Source organism: Phyllostomus hastatus, unplaced genomic scaffold (genome assembly GCF_019186645.2).
Source record: "Phyllostomus hastatus isolate PE091 unplaced genomic scaffold, TTU_PhHast_1.1 phas_contig_150, whole genome shotgun sequence".
In the NCBI taxonomy this organism is placed as follows: domain Eukaryota; kingdom Metazoa; phylum Chordata; class Mammalia; order Chiroptera; family Phyllostomidae; genus Phyllostomus; species Phyllostomus hastatus.
This window is the reverse complement of record NW_025333611.1, coordinates 3,429,171-3,450,969: the sequence shown is the minus strand read 5'-3', so window position 1 is coordinate 3,450,969 and position 21,799 is coordinate 3,429,171. Positions and strand designations below refer to the sequence as shown.

Sequence of the window (21,799 nt, the reverse complement as noted above, 5' to 3'; positions counted from 1 at the left end):
CGAGGAGCGGAACCCGGGTCTACCCTGCTCCTCCCCGCTCGCCAGGCAGCACGACCAGCCCGTGCAGAATGAAGTGACCCCGAGCCCAACCGCCCGCCCTGCCTCCAACCCTGCCCCCTCCTATCCCATCTGACCACCTTCCCGCCGCCCGGGACTCCGCACCCCCTCGGCTCTGCCCCCGCTGCAGCGCCCCTTCCTGATCACACGCCCTCTGCCCTGTGCCCTACCCCCTCCACATTCCAGACCCGCACTGGGCCCACCTCCTCCCCACCCTCCGCCACAGCCTCAGCCAACGAGAACTTGACCCTCTCCCGACCCCAGGCCCCACAGCTGGTAAACAGTTCTGCCTCCCGCCCCACTGCCCACACGCGCTCGTCCATCACAGCGCCGCACGGGGCAGAACGCAGATCCCACCCCACCCCCCGACCCGTGCCGTGCCCAGGGCATGGGGGACGAGTCTGCTGCCTTCACGGCACCCTTCCCGGGACGGTGAGCGTGGCTCCCTCGGCTCCGGCATTCGGAGCCGAGAAAGCTGACGGGCCGATGGCACGTCTCCGTGGCCTGGCCACGTTCTCATTAGAAGCCGCTCCTCCTTGAGCAGGAAGGATGCATTAAGCATGTCGGGCGCTGTGGCAGACGCTTCACAAATACTTTATCTCATTTAATACTCCCAGGACCCAAAGACGATTCCTGGGTCAGCTCAGTCACTGCCGGCGCTGGGACCCAACTCCGGCTCTGCTCAGGCTCGAAGCCAGCCTCACTTCCACTGCACCGGTGTCGGAGGGAGGAGCACCGCACCTGCATACAGGTGTGTCTGAGTGTGCAGTGCCGTTCTGCATGTGCGGTCTCTGCTCCCCGTCTGAAACACAGGCTTACCTTTCATTCCTTCTACAGGCTGTTTTCCTTCTCAAGAGGGTAGACATTCCATGGTCCCTTTTGCGACTAAAATCCTCAGGGAGTAGAACAGATCTTTGACACAGGAAAGAGATTGATTGTTTCTGCCCCATTCCCGGTCATTCTAAACTGAACCCACCCACAGTGTCACACCCAACCAGCTCCTAATGTACACACCTCACACCACTTTGCTCTGGGACCCGCCAGAACTGGCCCCCTCCCAGCTCACCCTCCGGTGCTCGCCTGACGTGGAGAGCCTAGCCTGCTCCCCGGTCTGCCCGCATCTGAGCAGGACGCCCTGCTCTAGCCCCCCAGTACACACTGCCAGGAACTGCAGCCCCTCCACCGCTGGCTGCACGGCCTGACCTGGGACAGCTAAGGACGAAGGGAACAATTCTCAAGACACACATGTGCGCCTCACATACACCTACCATTGGGCAGGTTTTCTCCTTCCCTGGATCTCATGCCACAGAGAACCCAGGAGCTCGTCGAGAGATGACATCATCTTAACTACCTGTTTCTTAGCCTGACTGTACTTCTAGTCAACACAGCAGCGGGTCGCCGGCACAGCACACTGACTCTCCCTGTCAGCCCAAGTCTAGCTCGGGGCTGACCTCGCCACCTGCTTCTGACTTGCAAGTGTCTGCAGCAGCAATTATCCGACATCCCCGGACTTGCCGAATGATAAACGGCCACACCTGCTCCTGAACGGCACCCTCCCTGCTCTACACTAGGGTCTCACTCAAACCACAGGGGTTCCCCGGTCTGGGACACATCATGTCATTTCCCCAGGAAGGAGCCCCTCCAGGAGCCCGAAGCCAAAACAGAAACGTCAGCAAGACCTTGACAGTCAGCGAAGGCAGCCAGAAGCCGGAGTTCCTTCTTCACAGATGTTTTCCTGTTGCCACGAGTGTCCCACACATTGAAGGCAAAAAATCTCTTGATTAAGTGATAGCTGGCACGGTCACTGCCCTACACAAGCCCAGAGAAAAACATCCACACGGATAGGAGAGGAGAGCCGATCAAATACTGAGAATCTGAACCAAACCTCAGCATCTGGTTCCAGGGCCACGGGGGGATATATAGAGAAACACGGGAGCAACCCCAACAATGACAATTTATTGCAAAAACGAGAAACAGTGCGCCAAAGTTCACTCCCGGTGACGCAAACACTGAACTCCTGACGACGCTGGATTGCCCCTGAGAAGCCCATTTTTCGGAAAAGGTGGAGGCGGAGGCTGCTCTGGGGGCTGGGGGAAACGCTACTGAGACCGAAGACCAGGCTCGGTCCATCAGGCACTGACCCAGGCCAACAGGGGCCGCTCAGAGCCCAGAGCCGTGGGCCGCCCTCCTGCGAGGCGGGAACGCAGACGGAAAGAGAGCGGCCAGGGCAACACGGGCGCCCGGGTCTGGACACTGGCACTGGCTGAGCGGCGATGAGCTACTTCCACTCCCCGAGGCTGAGAGGACGGGGCCCAGCCCCAGGAGGCAGTCCCAAAACACCGATTTAACAGCTGATGCGCAGGGCTCGCTACAGTACCAGACACAGGGGGGATGGCCAGTGACTGCAACTGTCCACTGAGACTTACTGTTTATACTCCTCGACATGGCGCTGAGGCCCCGCATGACTCGTCATCCTTGATATGTCTTCAAGACGTTCATAAAGCTAAGCACGTTGTTTTTTGTTTTTTGTTTTTTACAAAGGAGCATAGCAAAACTCCCAGGATATACAGTAAAATGCTAACAGTGACTTGTGGTGCTAGGAATACGATTTTTCTTTTTGCTTTCCTGCTTTTCCTCAACTTTTCTAGAAACATTGTTCACTGAGGAATATCCCTGTTTTATGATGAAACACATTAAAACACAATGAAAATCAAGACATCACTCACCAGAATCCCCTGCATGAGCCACTTCTTTTGGAGGCAAAAGCTAACACCAGCTCTGCTCTCTCCAAGGAGCTGGCGTGAGCTTTTCTTCCTACTGCGAAGTAGCTGACTTACCCCGTCTTCCCTTTGCCACCAGGGATGCAGAGTCCAAATTTCAGTTCACTCACTCAACCAGCTTCCTACTCTTCGCATGTTTCTGCTTTGGTTTCTCCGGTCTTAGCTTTCTAATGCATTCTTCTCATCCCGACTGTGCAGTTCCTGTTTCTCTCTGACTGCTTTTCCCAGTGTTGGCCATAAATCTGAAGAACAAGGCCAGGCACGCACCCACATGTGCACACACGCACACACACGCACACACACCTGCCGACTGGAAGGACTGCTGCTGCCCGTGCGCTGCGTCCTGCGTCCCTGCGCTTCTCAGGCTCTTCCGTTAGGAGATTAAATAACAGAACTGCAACCTTTATACTCTACTTGGCATTTTTTTTAAATGCAAAGCAGCAACATCTGCCTGTAATAACATTATAATACCATCATTTTAAGTCCTGAAGGTCTCGTAATGAAAAAGTCATTTTTATTATTCAGTTCTCAAAATGACATGTGTTTCTTTCATTATTGAAAACCCCATCCCCAAGTCACCCTCTTCGCCCACCCCCAGAGGAGGCACGGCCCCGCGGAGCCGAGCCCGGCGAGGCCCGCCCTGCACCCAGAAGCAGGAAGCAGGAGCCCGCCAGAGGCCAGGGCACGCTGGCACCAACACCCGCACTACAGAGTCCTCATGCAAGGCCGAATGACAAGAGACGGCTAACGTGACAAACAGGAAGGCAACTGGAGTGGGCAGCCTGAAAAAAAGACTTTTATAATTTACACCAATTTACAAAGAGCGTAGGCGCACTCCAACTCCAGGAGAAAGGACCGAACCAATCCCACAAGGGCAGGCCGGGCCCTCCCCTGCGTCGGGTCCCCCCAGTCAGGAATCGTTAGGAAGCCCGAACAGCTTCACCGTCCCCGCTTCCCGACTACTGTCGTATTTGCCATCTTTGTCATCACAGGCAAACGCCAGCAGAGGCCGTTTGGGGTGCCAGGCCACAGTGAAGGTCGGGGACTCACACTGCACCTCCCATAGCTTGTCTCCTATAAAAATCGATACAGAGAAACCAATCAATACGTTAATAATAGGAGAACACAGTCATTAAGTACTTAGCTATATTCACTCCTTTAATCCACTCAAGAGCCCCTGAGGCGGACACAATCATTCCCCCACTTGACAGAGAAGGCCGAGGCGCAGAGAGGTCACGGGCCGGTAGGTGGCAGAGCAGCATCTGAGCGCAGCCGGGTCACCTTAGGAGCCTAAGCCCCGGCCCCTAGTCCACACTCCCCGGGAAAACGGTGCAGAGCACTCAGTGTCTGCTGAGTGCCCTTACGGATCACGTGGACTGGACTTTCTTCCCATAAAGCATCCCCACCACCCGGCGAGACAGGCAGTGGTTTCAAACCCATTTTATAAAGACACGAGCGATCTAACAGGTGAGTCACCGCCAGGAAGCAACAGAGTCAACACACGAGCCCAGTCTGTGTCCGAAGCCACAGCCCCACCACACTCCGATGCCTTCTAAGCAGAGTGATGCAGGTCTTTCCCCAAAGTGCTGTTCCTCCCACTTGTTGAAATTAAACATGACTTTCTAATGCTGACATTCCTTTAATCCTGCTTAAGTTTTTCAGCTTGAGGATTAAGATCAATGTAGTAAAACATTTACAGTTTGGTATCAATGTAAGTATGCAGAATACTCTCTATTACATACTTCAAACTAGCCAACCATGGTATGTGAATTATATTTCAATAAAGCTATGTCATATATACTTATGTTTGTGTACGTGTGCGTATAGGGAGAGAGAGGAAGAGGAAGAGGGAGGGAGGGAGGGGAAGAGAGAGACATTCCATTTATGGGACAGTCACCCGCTCTTCATGACGCTAGGATCTGGCAGCCTGTAGCTCCACGAGCCAAGTTCTGAGCGACAGACACGTAAAGAACAGTTTCAGCGAGTGCTGCTACTGGGCCTCTGACCCCATGTCATGTGACATGAGATTAATAAAGAAATGTAGCGTTCAAGAACATCACAGTAGACATGAAGAACCCTAAAATGAAACAATGTGGCTTCATAAACTGTAACATCCCCTCCAGTTTACTGGAGAGTGTAGTCCTTGAACGATAAATGAGGTGCTGACTCTGAGACCGACATTACTCTCCCAGCCCGTCCAAGTCCCGACAGACTTAGGCAATGCATATGGGTGTCTGCAGAGCTGGAAATTAGGTGGACTGTATTAAAATGAGGTTCCGTTTCACATGCTGTCAGGAATAAAAGTTAAATTCTTACCTTGTTTTACATTTAACCATTAAAGATATGTAGAATACAAAACTATACCTAATATATGATTCCAACAAAAAAGATACATACTATGTAGGAGGAAAAGAAAGACCAGAGGAAATACACTAAACTGTTAGCAACGATTCTCTCTACATTGTGAACCTATACCTGCCTGTTAAGTTCTCCTTTATATTTGTTAGCATTTTCCAAATATTCTGTAATTCAAAGGTATCACTCTTAGTTTACACACTAACCTGTCAAGGCATGTTTTCCTGCATCGAATTCAAACAGGCCGAGGGTGTCAAGCCGCCTGTACGACAGACACTTCTGTGGCGGAGGTGTTCGGGGTCTGCACTGCCCAGCACAGCGCCCACGGGCCGCGTGGCGCTACCGAGGCCCTGAAAGGTGCTCAGGGTGGCTGAGAAACTGCACTGATTTGGTTTAACTGGTTGCGGTAATAACTGATCATTTAAATTTATTCTTTTTCCCTATTTAAGTCTTCTCCTCATCTTACAAATCTGATCTAAGTTCTAAATGTTTTCAACCAAGTTCAATTTGGCTTCTGTACCTAAATGTTAACCCCCCACACGCACGGCTGGCTACCTGCTCTGCTCAGTCAGTACCGCACCTCGTGCACCTCCCACTCGGGCACACGGCGCCGCGTCTCTCAGCACACTGTGACGGTAAAATGCCGTAAACAACGTAACTGTGCTTCACTGTGATAATCACCTTGCTTTCCATTTTTACCTAAGTTATAGAGAACTTTTGTTTCAAACCCAACATGTTAAAAGTATTTGTCTAAATAATACTGTGTATCAACTCTAACTAGAAAACAAATTTTAAAAAATAATCTCAAAAAACGATTTGTTAAACAATTTAGAAGAAGTAATACAGCCACATTTAATGTGTTCCTGAAAGAGTACACGTGAACTAAGTCATATTTTACATATATTAGGTAAGGTGTGGAAAAAACATGTACACGTCCACACACACACACACACACACACACTGCTAAGAGCAAACTGCAGTAATTTTTCCGTGAGCTGGTTGGGTCCTTCACGAAATGCAAGCGCACTAGACTCAGCATTCCCACTTCAACGGTTTGTGCAAAGGAGGGTCACACACGAAAAATGAAACACGCAAAGGACACTTGTCACAGCATTATTTATAACAACACATAACTCAGAAGCACTGGTAGCATTCAGAATGGAACTGAATCCCACCCAAAGTGGCAGGAAGCTCACAGCCACTGCCATTAGGAGCTGTGACATGCTGCAGGCGAGGCCGGCGGCTCACCTGCGGAATGCAGGACCTCAGGTGAGCACCCCAGCATCACAGGGGCTGCGTGTGTGGTCGGCTGGACCACGCCCCCACACAATGTTAGCACTGGTGGCATTCTCTGAATCACGGAATTTCAAGTTTTCTTCTTTGAAGTTTTCTATATCATTTGAATTCTTTTACTAAAATATCATGTATTTCCAAAACACAGCTGTATTAAAAAATAAAACTGAGGTATTAACCAATAAAAAATAAAAATAAATTAAAAAACTGAGGAAATTCTTTTGTAAAATAATTAATTGCTCTCCTCCTATTTTTGTTTGCAAGTTCTGATTTGTTGTTTTTAAAGCAAATCACATCCACTTCGATAATTCCTTAAATTATAAATATATATATAGTCACATATAGGCAAAAGATAGAAATATACCAAAATACTAGCCCTGGCTGGTGTAGCTCAGTGGATTGAGCTCGGGCTGGGAACCAAAGTGTCCCAGGTTCGATTCCCAGCCAGGGTACATGCCTGGGTTGCAAGCCATAACCTCCAGCAACCGCACATTGATGTTTCTCTCTCTCTATCTTCCTCTCTTCCCTCTCTAAAAATAAATAAATAAAATCTTTAAAAAAAAAAAAAAGAAAAAAGAAATATACCAAAATACTAAAAAGAGGTGGCAGTTAAATGGGGGGACCACAACACTTACTTCTTCTTCCCACTTCCTGTATTGTAAATTTTTCATTATAATAAAGAATGAAAAGTGAATAAGATACCAATAGCTTCCTAAGTCGCTTTCCTTCAGACCTGCCCCTGCCTTTCCCGACTCTTTGCTCCTCACCGCCTGACTGCAACAGTCACAACCAGCGTGTGGTACGGAGACAAAGTCGTTTACACGAAAGCTGACGGAGAAACGGCGCGCAGAACCGAACACGCACGGCGAGAGAGGTGCTGGCGGCCCGAGGGGTGAAGGGCGGAAGACCCCCACTGGGGCTCGGAGGCTGCGGTTACCTGTTTCCACTTCCGCGATGTCAATGAAGTGATCTTCCGACGCCGAGGCCAGCATCTTCCCATCGTGGCTGAAACTGAGGGTCCTCACAGGCCAGTCCAGCCTGTAACACAGGGTGACAAAGGGGACATCAGAACAACCCAGCAGCACAGGACGTGAGGTGCAGCCCAGGGAATACAGTCGGTAACTCTGTAGTAACCGGGAATACAGTCGGTAACTCTGTAGTAACCATGTGCAGTGTCGGGGCGCTCTAGGCTTATCAGGCGGTCACTCTGTAAGTTATGTAAGTGTCTGACCTCTACGCTGCACCCCTGAAACTAATGTAATACCGAATGTCACCTGTAATTGAAAAATAAAAAAGTTTTACATAACCTAGTAAGAAGGCCCAGTTTCACCCGAAATGAAGCAGAACTCCCCAGCGAGGAAAGCGCTGCAGCAGAGGAGCTGACCTGGAAAAGCACCGGACACACACCAACTCGTCCACGTCCCAGAGGCTGACCAGCGCGTCCGCACTTCCCGTGGCGAAGTACCTCCCCGTGGGGTCGAACTTGATACAGATGCAGTTGGAAGGGTGGGCATTGATGGACTGCACCGGCTTCAGCTCCGGGTAGCTGCGAGGCGAGACGGACAGACGGACAGACAGATCAACTGTGGGAAGAGGACTGTGGGGCCAGAGCGGCCAGAGGAGACACTGCCGGGGGAAACCGAGAACGGCAGCACACACACCAGAGACCGCGATTCGAGAAGCTTCCCCGGAACACAGATGCCAAACGACACGTGAAACAGCCCCGCGAACACCTCGGAATACAAGCCCAGACGTGAGAGTCGTAAAATTACTGGACTTTTTAGATTATCTTTCAACCTTTTAACAGTAACATTTCACACCAAAAGAAAATACTGTGTAATAACATATTTAAGATACGAAAGCAAGAAAATATAAATCAAGCATTTTGATAACTAGCAAAACTGACTGTCAGTTATAAAGAGTTCGAAGAATAACCACACTATAATAAAGCATCTACAAGTTTTGTAAGTATATGTTATCATTAAATATGAGCTCAGGGAATCTTGTTCCCATGAGCCAACCCATCCTGAGAAAGCTAAATCAGTGAGCTTGGACGACCAAAACGACTAGACACTGGCCTGTCATCTTTGAAGGTGACGGGGGACTAATTCATCCCCCGGCAGCAAAGGGAAAGAAGCAAGCATTCACCCTGCCCTTCCTAAATGACCAGTATTCCTGAGGAACCAAACAGTCCACAAGGGGAAGTGTCTCCAACAAATACGTAAACGTGAAAGCAGCAAAATCCAGGCTGGGAGAATCTCTACCAGGGTTCTAGCCTGGTTAACCGTCTGGTTTCTTAACAGCTAAGTTGTAAGTAAAACAAAGGATTGGAGGGGGCTCCTCCAGTTTAACAGACTTAAGAAAATTACCAAAACTTCTTAAATGGGCAAAAACTAGACTATCTAGGGATGCACATTTGGGAGCTAAAACTGTAAATAACGACACAAGTCCACACAGTGTGTACTTCTGAGGGGGTGAGTTCGGATGAGGACAGGACCTATGGACTGACTGTGGGATGGCCAGCACGGCCCTACTCCTGGACGTGCGTGAGGCTATGCAGACCTAATACATGTAGTGGCTCGTTACACTACCTGTTTGTTCTACGTGGTTTTCTACATCTGCTTTACCTTCTACTAAAGAGGCTCTGGAACAAAGCTACAGAACCCCCACTGCCTACAGCATAAAATCAAGCTGCTAAGCATGGGATTCCATGCCTTTCGTAGTCTAGTCCCAAACTGTATTATTTCGACTTTATTTTCCCATTTTCAGGCCCTCCAGGTACCTTAACTGCCACTCCTCTCAGCAACCCTGGCCTACCAACTGCTCTCCAGATAAATCATGCTCGCTCACAGCTGTTTTGTCAACCATACAGCTCCCTTTTTCTAATTCTTAAAACTCAACTCATCTTTCAAGGTCAGACTCAGAAGTTGGCTCCTTCAACCCTCAACTCAAGTTTCCTTCCTTGGGATTCCACGGCAAATTCCCAGCCTCTCTAACGTAAAACCTGTTTCATCTGCCTTGCATTGCTCACCCAAGACAGCAGAAAGAACAGAACCAGAGAAACCTGAATTTCACAATTCCACAATTTCATTCGTTTAGAGAGCAACTAGTTACTGAAATCCTTACTGTGTGTGGCAGGTACTAGGCTAGCACTAGGGGTTCAACAGCAAACAAGTTAAACACAATCCCTACCCTCACGGAATTTAAGTCTAACGGAGGACACAGGCAAGTAAACATGCGGTTACAAGAGAAGATGAGAAATGCTTATAAAAGGAAGTGCACGAAATAAGCCTCTAACCCTGGGGAGCGGGTGGGAAGACGGCTTCCCTGGAGGGAATGCAGTATTTAAGCTGAGACTTCAGGGCTACAAATTAGCCATAATTCAAGGAGCATCCAGTTCCGCTGCTCACCAGCCGACTAGTGGGTCCGAGTCCCAGATCCTTCTCTGTCAAATGGTAAACACACCTTCAACCCGCCTAGGATTTCTGGGAGGACCCAGAAACATTTTAGGTGCCTGGCTCAAAGGTGCTCAACGGGGGTTAGGATTCCTCATTACTACCCATCCTTGAAGCTCCTCCAGGACAGACACGCATCTAACCGAACTCTGTAACCACCAGAGCACCCAGCCGATAAAGACAGGACAGTTCCCTGAGCTAGAACCCCCTCACCTGAGGATGTTGATACAACCATTGCCATTGGTCAGGAAGAACATGTTATTGTCATTGTTCCAGGAGATTTCGTTGACCTCAAACTTGAACTGCTCCTCCGCCTTTGAACGGTGCGTCTTGGCATCAATAAAGGTCACCACATCGTCCTTGTTGCCTACAGCAATGGTCTGCCCGTCGGGACTCCAGCAGATGTTAATGTTCTCCCCTGGAAAACCAGGCACACTCAGTAAGAGAAACTGTCTGCCCAGAATCCTCCAGAAATTGATTTGGTTATCCTGGAAGGCGGGCCAGCGTTATCTCCAGAGCCCATTCCTCAAGGTCACCGTCAACGGAAGGCAACCAGCACCTAAGGATCAGCAGCCGTGAGTCGGGTGCACCCGCCTGCACATTTCCCCATCTGATCCACACAGTCCGCTATTTCTGAGCAATCCATGGTCCTCGTTTTACAGATGAAGAAACGGAAGAGGGATGAGCCAGACTGTCAGAGTGTGAGGTAACAGAGCTGCCAGATTGGGCTCCACAGCCCCTCATCGCCTTACACCAGCACTGCCCAGACCCCCGTCACCCACAGGCCACCTGCACGATTTCTGTCCTATCCACGTACCAGCTATGCCTTTCTCTATCAAAGAGTTTTCTAAACATCAACTCAAACTTCCTTTTACTTTAATAAACTTAAGCTATAAATTCAATAAGCTTGTTCTTTTTTTCCAACAGATGTCCAATCTTTAACGTTCATCCACATACCCATAAATCACTTATGCATCACCTGTTGTATGCTTGGGGAAATCACTGCATCGTTCCCCTTACAGGTATGAGTCTTTTTTTTTCTTATTGTGTTTTTTCCCTTACCATTTATCCCCCTTATAACACCTTCCACCTCCACCCATCCCCTTACCCCCAACAGGTAGGAGCCTTATCAACAGAGTCCGGTGGTCCACACTGAGCACATCGATTAAAAATTTCAACTTCACTAAATTTAGGATTCATGGTTTTTTTCACATTTTATTTTCTATCATGCATCTTAAAGTGCATCAAACGCATCTTAAAATTTGTAGTGTACATGGTTACCTGGAAGCTTTATTTCCTTTCCTAATGGAACTTAAAATATCAGTGTACCTTATAATTGGTGACATCTTAATCGATAAAATACGGTAAGTTACCTTTACAGGGTGAAGAATCAAGTCTACAAATGCATTTCACGGCATCTTCTCCCAGACCACCGAGACCACCCGGGCTTCAGCCACTCCCGCCTATCAGCAGTTCCCCAAATTCTCCGTGCCTCCGCGCTGCTGCTCCCTCCTAACGCTGCCCTGCCCTCCCACTGCACCCTGACCACCAACTTCCTACGGCTGTTCTAAAAGTCCGCCCAGATTCTGCAAGGCCTTCCCTGTCTTCCCCCAGGCAAACCTAAGCGTTTCCACTCTGGGCATCTACCTTATAGACATCTCCACCGTAAGATGACTCATGTCGTATTTTGTTAGGTTTTTTGTTTTGTTTTCGAATGCATATGGCTCCCTCCCTGCACTAAGCTGTGATGTCCTTGGAGCTCAGGATGTCCCTCAACCAGCACCAGGCACAGAGAAGAGACTTGGAAAATGCTTGCTGAATGAATACCAGTGGCTTATCTTCCCATTGCCCTCTCGGGAGTCACCTTTCGTGTTCACAGTGGCGATGCACTTGGTGGTCCTCACGTCCCAGATGCGAATGGTTTTGTCTCCAGACGCGGTGACAAAGAGGTCCGGATTACTCGGATGCCAACAGAGCTGGTCCACGCTGTCGCCGTGTCCGCGGTAATTGTTTTCTTTAACCTGACAGAACGAGATCAGAGCGTCATTCCCCACAGATGCACCTGCCTCACGCGTAACTCCTTAACCTCCTTCAACCTGCCTCTCGTGGGACCCCTCAACCAGAGCACCTGGGACCCACAAAAAATCAGAGAAGTACTGAGTCCGGTTCTTCCAAGCTTCTTCCCCAAAACTCTTTCCAGATCCCTCCTTCCTCCCTCCCCGATCACCCCGAACCACCCTGAGGCTGGATTCCCCATCAGTGCCCTTACACTTTGGCTGGTCCTGGCCTGCCTTCTTCTTTTCTGCTTTTCCAACTTGGGCGAGCTCTGCCGCCCAAGTTCCCAACGCAGCTGCCCACTCCCACGGGAGGCCCTATCACAGTCAAAGGGGCCTCCCCACCAGACAGGGGCCCCACAACGGCAGCCCCAGCCCCCCCCATCACCACGCAAATCCTTCCTGCCCCTCCCCCGCCCCCCTCCGCCCCACCTGTCTGCACCCTCCCCCTCCACCCCAGCCTAATCTTCACCCCTCCTCACCACTACACTCCCCACGCCCCCCTCCTGGGGCCCCCCCCACGCCAGCGCGTTCCCCGGACACCGCCCCCACACACACTCCTCGTTCTCGCACCCCCCACCCCCGCTCGTCCACGCCCCCTCCCCGCCATTTTCGCCCCACCCCCACACCTGCCACCCACAGCCCTTCTCCCCGGCCTGGGCCCGGCCCTGGCAGCTCACCAGCCGGTCCTTCTCCAGCAAGAAGACGCTAGCCGTCTTGTCGAAGGACCCGGAGGCCAGACGACGCCCGTCGCAGCTCCAGGCCACCGAGTGCACCTTGGCGCTGTGCGCCGGGAACTCGCGCGTCTTGCTGTGGCCCCGGAACAGCTCCTGCATGCCGAGCACGTAGCGCGTCGGGCCGCTGCTCACTGAGCACCAGTGGGCCATGGAGCCGGGGCCGCTCTGGCCCAGCGCCGAGGGCCCCAGGGCCGCCGCGGGGGCCGCCATGCCGAGCTCCCGCGCACCCGAGCGGACGCCGCTGCCCCAACCCAGTCAATCCTGCCGCCGACGCTGACGCCGACGCCTCAGTCCAGTCAGTTCTGCCGCCGCCGGCGCACGCACGCGCTCGGGGGGGGGGGGGGGGCGGTGTCTCTCCCGCGCAGCCGCACCGCGACCCACCGGACACCGGACTACAAATCCCGCCATGCAGCGCGCGCCCGCTCCTGCCTTTTTCAAACAGTAATGAGTCCGTTTAAAATGTGCTGTAAAGTTAATGCTCCTGAGGTTTTCAGGGTTTCTCTCACCCCCTTACCTACTGTTTCGTAGATACATTTGTATTAACCAAAGACGGAAATCAACGCTATCCTTCTAAACCTCAGTTCCCTCCCAGTAAAATACTTTCTTCTGGGGTTGCTGTGCATCCCTTAGCCCCCTACCTTGGAGCAGAATGGCTTGACTTCCTGATGGAGACGGACCAGCTGGTGAGCTCGTCCCAAGTAAAGCGCTGGGAGGAGGGGGTGTCGAGGAGGGGTCTGCAATTTTTTAAATACATTCTTTTTAAAAGATGCTGTATGCACATGATTATATATGCAAAAATACAAAAGATACAGAGTGAAAAAGTAAATGCCCTTATTCCCCACCCTTCACACACCTACTGGCCCCGCAGGTCCAGCAGCTTCTACCTGAAGAAAGCAGTGGTGAGCGTCAGCACCAGCCATGACTCAAAAGAAGGGCTGTGGGCTGGGGGAGTTTTGGGGTGGTGAGGAGGTGGCCAGAAATTTGTTTAAAAACAAATCTCTTGCGAATTTACAATTATCTCAAAATAAGAAGTTTAAAAACAAAAAATTTTAAAGGTAATGCACAGACTTGGTAGCAAATGTAAAATGTACAAAAAGTAGAGTGAAAAGTGAGTTTCCTTCCCCCTTGTGTCCTGTCCCCAAATTCCCCTTCAGAAAATATTGTTAAGTTAGTTGTGGGCCTTCCAGAAATAGTGTTAGAATAAATAAACACCTTGAGAGAGGTACATAGGTATGTATACATCCTTCCCAAACATCCCCCCAAAACGGTACTGTTCCTTACATATCTTACTTTCTATAATATACATATGTAAGAAACCATTTCTTATCATATGTGCAAATGTCTAACTCTTAATGGATGCTGTATTTAATGACATGGACGTATGATCATTTACACATCTATATTCAACTAATTATTCAACAGATCCTTATTCATGGACAAGGACTTGCTTGCAGAACAATGCTGCAGTGAATGTCTGTACACAAACTGCCTTGCGCACACATGCACTTTTTTAGCTGAATACGCATCGCCAAAACACCTGTGAAGAGGTTCTAACAATCAGCGTTTCTCCCAGCGGCATAGGGAGGTGGCATAAGCTTCCGCATGAAGCTCCACACATAAAGCTCTAAGGAGGGCCTTAGGAAATGAGCCCCATGTTCTCCCCCAATCCCCTTCCCTACCCCACTGCAACCAGAAATTCTTGGAGACTTCAGGCTTTTTTAGACTCCAAAGAATACAAAGGACGTCACTAAAATCTTGGAGTAGGAGACTATTTGGTGTCTAGTTTTCCCTCTTTAACTTTCATTTTCAGAAATCTTTTACATAGGCTAGCATAGTTTTTATCCTGCATACACAGGATGTCCGTCTCCCAGTCCCAAATAAGGAAGCTGGAGAACAAAGAGGTAAAAGGTCCTTGTGCAGGTCACATGGCTGGTATGTGCCAGAGCAAAGATTAGAATTCAGATGTTACTGACTTCAAAATCTACCTTCTGTTTCTTAGTATTTGAAACTTCCATTTTATAAAGATTATTTTTGGTATTTCTGTGTTAATTTCATTTGTATATGTTATACGTGGTTTTTATTTCATTTTCCCTTATGTTCTTTTTCTGTATTCTGTAAAAGGAAATGTGAGAACCCACTACACTTTTCACAGGGACTGGTACAGAATAAACGATCAAGAAAGGCTCACAGTAACAGTCATGGCAGTTTTTTTTTAAAGATTTTATTTATTTTTAGAGAGTGAAGGGAGGGAGATAGAGAGAGAAACATTAGTGTTCGGTTGCTGGGGGCCATGGCCTGCAACCCAGGCATGTACCCTGGCTGGGAATCAAACCTGCGACACTTTGGTTCTCAGCCTGCGCTCAATCCACTGAGCTATGCCAGCCAGGGCCAGTCATGGCAGTTTTGTGGTGGTTTATTTCAAAGCTTTAGTTGATGGTTTTTTGTTCTTTCAGACCTGATATAGCAGCCTTACTGGACAGCTGAAACCACTAGTTTCAATACAAAGCAGAATAGTTGCCCACTGGGGGAATTAGGATTAGGATTAACTAATGGGGTATGATAACATATATATATATACTGTATACAGTAATTTTGTGTGTTTTGAAGGAGTCACAGGAAACTCTGTTTATTTAGATATTTAACCTTGGGAAGAGCTAGGAAAGGGAGGGTGGATTTCAAGATTCACTTTTTATTTTGTAACTTTATGTAGTACAAATTTTCTAATCTCATAGATATGTTTCTTTTAATTTTACAAACTGTTCATTGTAAGATATCAGGGATGGGAGAATGTGATATACTCTTTTACTTGCTTCTTTGTGATTTTCTATAAAAGAAGAGCAAATGTCATACTATTTTAAGAATATGCTATGGACCAATAAAATGGACAATGTAGATCATGGGAATCTTTATCCACTGACACAGAAAACTATACAGGCATATTTCTTAATTTAAGAAAGCTAGTTGCCATACACTATGTATTGTATGATCCCACTTACATAAAATTATCTACACATTTGCACCTGTGAGTATTGATCACTCGGAAATGTCTGGAAAGATGCTGTCAAAGTGTGATGCGGTTACACCTTCTGCATTGTAACCATTCTGAAAGGCTTCGTTTTCTCAAAAGGAGCATGCGTTGTCTTTGACTGTTGAGGATAAAGCAAAATCTTTACAAAGCCTTTGACCTCTACTTGCTATCACAGCAAACTAGAAGCTGGGACGGAAAAGGGGAAAGGGTAAGAAAATGACATAAATGAAATGATGTGCACGGAGAGGCTCCCTGCCAGAGCAGCCCGGCCAAGCGCGGAGGGACCAGAAACTGGGGAACGCTGCCTGGCACCTAGCAGGGGCGGGGGACAGGGTGTTCCCGAGGGCAGGGGAGAAATCCGAGCCGGCTAGTGTTGGCATAAACAATAGCAGATCTGCAGGCACCAGCCCTGCCATATCATGAGAAAGAGAAAATGAAAAACAAAACCTTTTAAAGATGTATACTCACCCAGAAAAATCCCCATTAACAAGGCCAGAAGCCTATTACCTACAACATTTTTACTGTGAATGATACTTTCAAATCTCTATACTAAAGCAGACCTACTCTTTGGATAAAACAAAAAATATGTCATTTTGCCCTGGCTCAGTGGATCGAGTGCCCACCTGTGAGCCAAAGGGTTGCTGGATCGATTCCCATTCAGGGCACATGCCTGGGTTGTGAGCCAGGCCCCGCAGCAGGGGACGTGCAAGAGACAACTCACACACTGATGTTTCTCTCCCTCTCTTCCCTGCCCTCTAAAAATCAATAAATAAAATATTTAAAAAAAAGATTTTTAAAACGTCATTTTGATAAGTACATATGGATTAACAGGTAAATATACACAGAAACTCTAGAGGAATTCACATGGAAACAGGATGGAGGAGGTGGTCAAAGGGGTCTTTGACATGGTCTGTAATATTTTAACTTGTTAATAAAAGGAAAACAGCCACATATCTTTATTGCAGTAAAATGCACATAAACTTGCCACGATAGCCATTTAAGTGTACGATTTCAGTGGCGTTAGAGCAGGGACAACACTGTACAACCAGCACCGCTATCCATTTCTAGAGCTTTCCATCGTCCCAAACGGAAATTCCGTCCATTAAATAACTCCCTCTTCTCCGTCCCTCCCATCCCTGATAACCCCCGTTCTATTTTCAGCCTCTGTGCATTTGCCTGTGGAAGGCACCTCCTGGTAGTATCACGCAATTAGCATCATTAGTAGAATCATGCGGTATTTGTTCTCCCTTGACTAGCTCATTTCATTCAGGACGCTGTCCTCAAGTTTCGTCCATGTGGTAGCAGACAATTGCCTTCCTGATCTTCAGGCTGAGTAGAACTCCGTGGCGTAGGTAGGCCAAGTTTGGCTCACCCGTTTCCATCTTCCGGCTCTGATCAGTAACGGCACTCTAAAGACTGATGGACAAGTATGTTTGCGTCCTTGCTTTCAGTGCTCTGGCACACGTACCTAGGAGAAGAATTGCTGGGCCATATGGCAATTCCATGCCTAACTTCTTGAGGAACTGCCAAAACGCTCTCCACAGCAGCTGTACCATTTTACATGCCCACCAGCAAGGCATGAGGGTTCCAATTTTCCCACGTCCTCACCGGCACTTGTTTCCTGTTTTAAAAAAATAATAGGCACCCCAATGGGTGCAAAGTGGGAGCTCCTGGCAGTTTTGACTCGCATTTTCACATATCATTTTTTCACGCATACATTTTCAATTAAAAGTGACTTTTAAAAAGGAAGGGATTAGGGCGTGCTTTCTTCGCTCACAGAATAAGGAGACCTCCTTCACCGCAAAGCTCTGCGAGGACAGAGGCCATGGCCGTCCTGCTCACGGCGACATCCTCAGCCCCCGCATGCACCGGGAGCAGGTGGATAGCATGGTGACCACAGTTAATGATCCTTGCTGCATACCAGAAAGTTCCTGTGAGCGTAGAGCTTGACCCTTCTCACCACAACAGCAATTTAAAAGCCGTAATTACGTGAGGCAAAAGGACATTTAACTAACCTTACTGTGGCGAACATTTCACAGTCTACCTATGCACATATCGAAATACCACATTGTACACCTTAAACGTACCTAGTGTGACATGTTCATTATGCCTCAGCAAACCTGGAAAAGATAAGGCATTACTCGGGGAAAAAAAAAAGAAAAGAAAAATGCACTCACTAATTTCTGGAAAACACACCATGGTTTTGGATGTCTTGGGTCAACAGCGTATTTCAAGATACATCCAGGATGGCCAAAGAATCCTAAGTGACATTACTTACAGTTTTAAGAAAGGCGACTTCCGGGACAGCATTCATCCACCCGGGCTGCCAGACAAGGACAAGGCAGATTTCAAGCGTGCTCACGCTTGCACAGCCAGGACCCCTGGGCTTCCTGAGTGCCGGACAGGATGGCTGGTGAGAAAGATGTGTACCACGGTCAAAGCACCATCCCGCTGAGGTCAACCACTGTGTTTGTGCTTGCAAGTCAGTTACTAGTAGTAACCACTTTATTGTAAATTCTACAACAAAAGCAGATATTTGAATTTTTTCCCAATTAGTTCATCTCTCCATGGACGGACATTGCTTACTATGGATGACAACCATCCATGACCAGCTGAAGAAAGTTTGAAGTGCAGCAAACGCTCTCTCTCTTCACTCCCCACTCTGAGAACTCGCCTGAAAGTCACCGAACCGTTGGCCCGGACAAGCCCCTGACGCCCTTGGGGGTGAGGAAAGGAGAGAGAAGCTGGCGCTGAGAGCGGGGCATGGAGATGGGAGCCGCCTGCATTCCCTCCCTCCTTGAACTGCGCGTGGAAATGCCCCCTGGGTGATGTGAGTCAGCTGGAGAACGCAAAGCTTCTGCTGGTGCTCCCCAAAACCCCTCCAGGCCACAATCCCCCAACAACAAATGATTGCCCCTGGTAGGAACTGGTGGGGGTGCCCAGGAGAAAGGGGTTGAGGCTGACCTTCCCCAGGTTAGGGAGTGCACAGGGGAGGCCCCAGAAAGTAATGATGCGCCCAGTGCCAGCAAGAAAGAGGGCATCTGGGTTCCTGATAGGTGGGGAAGACTGTTACTAAAGTAGCAACAACGGGCAGAAAGAACAAACAACTCTTCGTGGACAGTGTTGCAGAGAACATTCTTTCCCCCTCCGCCTCATCCCTATTTGGGAGGAACAAGAGCCAAGGTGAGAGGAAGGGAATGACGTTATCACCCCACCAATGAGAGCAGTGGAGCCACGTGTCCACCTGCACCAGCAGAAAGGGCAGAGCTATGAATATGAAATTAAAGCTCTAAAATGGGCAGCCCTAAGTCTTAATACCTGGCGCGAGGCCCCAGTAGTTACTGAAAGTGGCTGCGCAGTTATGGGACCAGATCACATGATATGCTCCACGACTCCGTCCAACCAACTGAGCCACCCAGCCAGGGCAGGACCACCAGGCATAGTCCCCTGACAGCAGTGTAAACAGTGGCTGGGAACTTGTTAGAAACGCAAATCTTGGGGCCCCACCTCCCAGTCCTGAACCAGACGCTGCAGAGTGGAAACCCAGAGATCTGTGCTTCAACCGGCCTCCTCTTGTGATTCCGGGTGAGAGAGCACCTGATACCAGTCTCCTTAGGAACCGGTTCCCCTTCTAACAAACACATTTTCATTCGGATCTGTTAATATTAACATTTCCCCGAGTTGCTGCAGCCTGAGAGGGAGGAATTTGCCAATACCTCACGTTTTTTGTAACACAGATTCTATCTCGATTTTAATGATCCTGCCTTCAAACCAACCACCTGCCGCTTTCCCCTCTGCCGGGCATATCTTTTTTCATCTTTATAACCTTGTTCATTCGTAACATCTAATTATTCATAGCGTCCACTACCGTATGGCTTCTCTTTGTGTATTTCTGTAGTTTCCGACCCTACCACCAACTGAGCGAGTCTCTAAATCTCACAGTTTAAATCTCTGAATGACTTGGATTGTTCGTGAAATTGCAAATCGGTACAATTGAGGAGAGTCACTTAACCTCGTTTATTGAAACAACTAGGGAAACGTCGCTTTTGACCCGGTAATCACACTTCCAGGAATTTTTCTTACAGAGGTAGTTGCACGTGTGCACCAAGAAGTGGGGCCTCTCTCCCCCGACCCAGGCCCCCGTCTCAACCGGATGCCAGGTCCCCCGCGGGACGGACCCGCCGCGGTCAATCAGTGAGGCCGAATTAGTCACAGTCCCGTTCACCCCTCCCTTCACTCTGCAGTCAGTCGGAAGCGTGGTTTCTCACCCGCCCCCCACCCCCCGCCTTCGACACCGGCCCAGACGGGCTGATGCTTGATTTTCTTTTTCTTCTCCTCGGGAAGACAGGACGAGTGCCACCACCAAGCACAAAGATCGTGGCCTTGACCTGGAGGTCACCTGCCAACAGCCAGCAGCCCACCTTCCGTGGGGCCGGGCCCAGGAGGGGGCGGGGCTCGGAGCGGGCCTCGGGGGCGGGAAGGGGCGGGGCCAGGGGCGGGACTTGGGCGGGAAGGGGCGGGGCCTGCTGGGGGATGGCCCGGTTTGTAGCCGCCGCGACCGCCGTCTCCCCAGCCGCAGGAACCGAAGTCGCCGTCGCCGCCGCGGCCTGGGTCGCCGGCCGCCCGCCGCCATGGAGGACTTCATCGTGATCTCGGACGACAGCGGCTCCGAGAGCTCCGAGGGGACCCGCTCGGGCCGAGCGCGGAGGCTGCGGCGGGCCCTGTCCCGGACCTCCGGCGCGCTGCCCCGCCGAACCGTGGTGAGTGAGCCGGCCGCCGCGGCCGCGGCGCCGCCGCCTCCGCTCGGGCCGCGCCGCTCGGCGACCGTCGGCCCGGCCCGCTGCCCCCAGGGCCCCCGCCGCCCGCCCGGTGGCGCCCCACGGCTGCAGCCCGTTCCCGCCTCGCCGCCTTTCCAACCGCTCCGGCCTTGAGCGCGGCAGGCCCGTGCGGGGACGGCCTCCGGGCTCCGCGTTCAACCCCGGGCGGCCGGAGGCTGAAAGGGGGCGGCCGAGCACATGCGCGACGTCCCGCAGCAGGCGGCCGTCTCGGGCCCGGCCGTGGGCTGGCCGCGGGTCTCGGCGGGGCGGGGGTGGGGGCTAGGGGTTCAGGGGGCCGGGGAGTCCTGCGGGGAGCCCCCGACCTGGAGGTCGGCACGCGGGGCGTGTAATGGTTTGGCTTGTGCTGGGTGCAGATGTGTGCTGGGAGCTAACGGGAGCAGGAGCTGGGAGGGAGGGAGGGAGGCAGGCAGGGAGGGAGGCAGGCAGGGAGGGAACGGCGGGCCTGGGCAGATGGTGGCGGCGCTCCAGGGCCTGGCAGCCGAGCGAGGGGCCCGGTTTTGGAGTTGTGCAGGAGAGTGATTTGCATCGCTTAGCAAACATTGACCGAGCTCTGCAGGAACGGAGAGGGAAACGTCTTGCACTCTTTTTCCCCTGAGTATCCTTAGTCTTTGTCCTTCTCCCCGAGATGGTGACTAAAACATCTACGGTCCCTGCCTTTCTAGAATCCTCCACACGCATGTATTGGACCCTTACTATGGCCCAGATGTTTTTTTTTGGGGGGGATACAAGGGAGAACACCACATCTGTGGTCCGTGTCAAAGAAGGTGATATAGCCAACAAGCGGCCACTGAGTACTCAAAGGGTAGGAAGTGGACAGGCTTTCTCTGAGACGGCTCTCAACATCATCAGACTTACAACACCTTCTCAGCCTCCCGAAGCCACACCCCAGAAATAAGAGGATGACCACGCTCAGGCTGTTTCATGGGTCTCTAACATACCACCTTTCTTCATATGCAAATACTCCAAGACAGATCTAGTCTCTGCCCCTTCAAACCCCTTCCCAGCCAGGCTGATCCCTAAGCTTCCAAGGAAGCCCCTTCTGCGCCCCCGGTATGATGGGCAACAGAGAATGAATACCATGCAGAACCAATGAGCATATGGTGCTGTGTTGCCACGGTTCGAGCACCAGGGGTTCTCAATAAATCTCCGTAGAGAATTTAGATGAGTGGACACGTAAGAGATTTTCAAGGTGGAAGCGACCC

The 21,799-nt window shown here is 50.3% G+C and overlaps 2 protein-coding genes across 3 annotated transcripts in view; one reads left to right on the top strand and one right to left on the bottom strand.

Moving 5' to 3' along the window:
• Positions 1–3,331: 3,331 nt before the first annotated feature.
• THOC3 (THO complex 3) lies at positions 3,332–13,052 on the bottom strand. The gene is made up of 6 exons (XM_045825708.1): positions 12,675–13,052; positions 11,805–11,961; positions 10,154–10,358; positions 7,870–8,031; positions 7,423–7,523; positions 3,332–3,911 (listed from the first exon to the last, which is right to left on the bottom strand). The coding sequence occupies exons 1-6, from the start codon at positions 12,939–12,941 to the stop codon at positions 3,748–3,750; spliced, it is 1,056 nt and encodes a 351-aa protein (XP_045681664.1). The 5' UTR covers positions 12,942–13,052; the 3' UTR covers positions 3,332–3,747.
• A 7,244-nt stretch (positions 13,053–20,296) lies between these two features.
• Positions 20,297–21,799, top strand: part of SIMC1 (SUMO interacting motifs containing 1) — a 30,939-nt gene continuing 29,436 nt past the window's right edge. For both annotated transcript variants that reach the window (XM_045828943.1, XM_045828942.1), the window contains exon 1: positions 20,297–20,519. In XM_045828943.1, coding sequence (XP_045684899.1) covers positions 20,391–20,519 — 129 coding nt within the window. In that variant the 5' untranslated portion in view covers positions 20,297–20,390. The remainder of the gene's footprint in view (positions 20,520–21,799) is intronic.

Excerpts from the sequence above, each read along its gene's own strand:
- THOC3 (XM_045825708.1), bottom strand. The coding sequence starts at position 12,941 with ATGGCGGCCCCCGCGGCGGCCCTGGGGCCCTCGGCGCTGGGCCAGAGC. Across the intron at positions 7,524-7,869 it reads TGTGTCCGGTGCTTTTCCAG|GCTGGACTGGCCTGTGAGGA; the intron begins GTCAGCTCCTCT and ends CCTGTGTTACAG. Across the intron at positions 3,912-7,422 it reads CATCGCGGAAGTGGAAACAG|GAGACAAGCTATGGGAGGTG; the intron begins GTAACCGCAGCC and ends CGATTTTTATAG.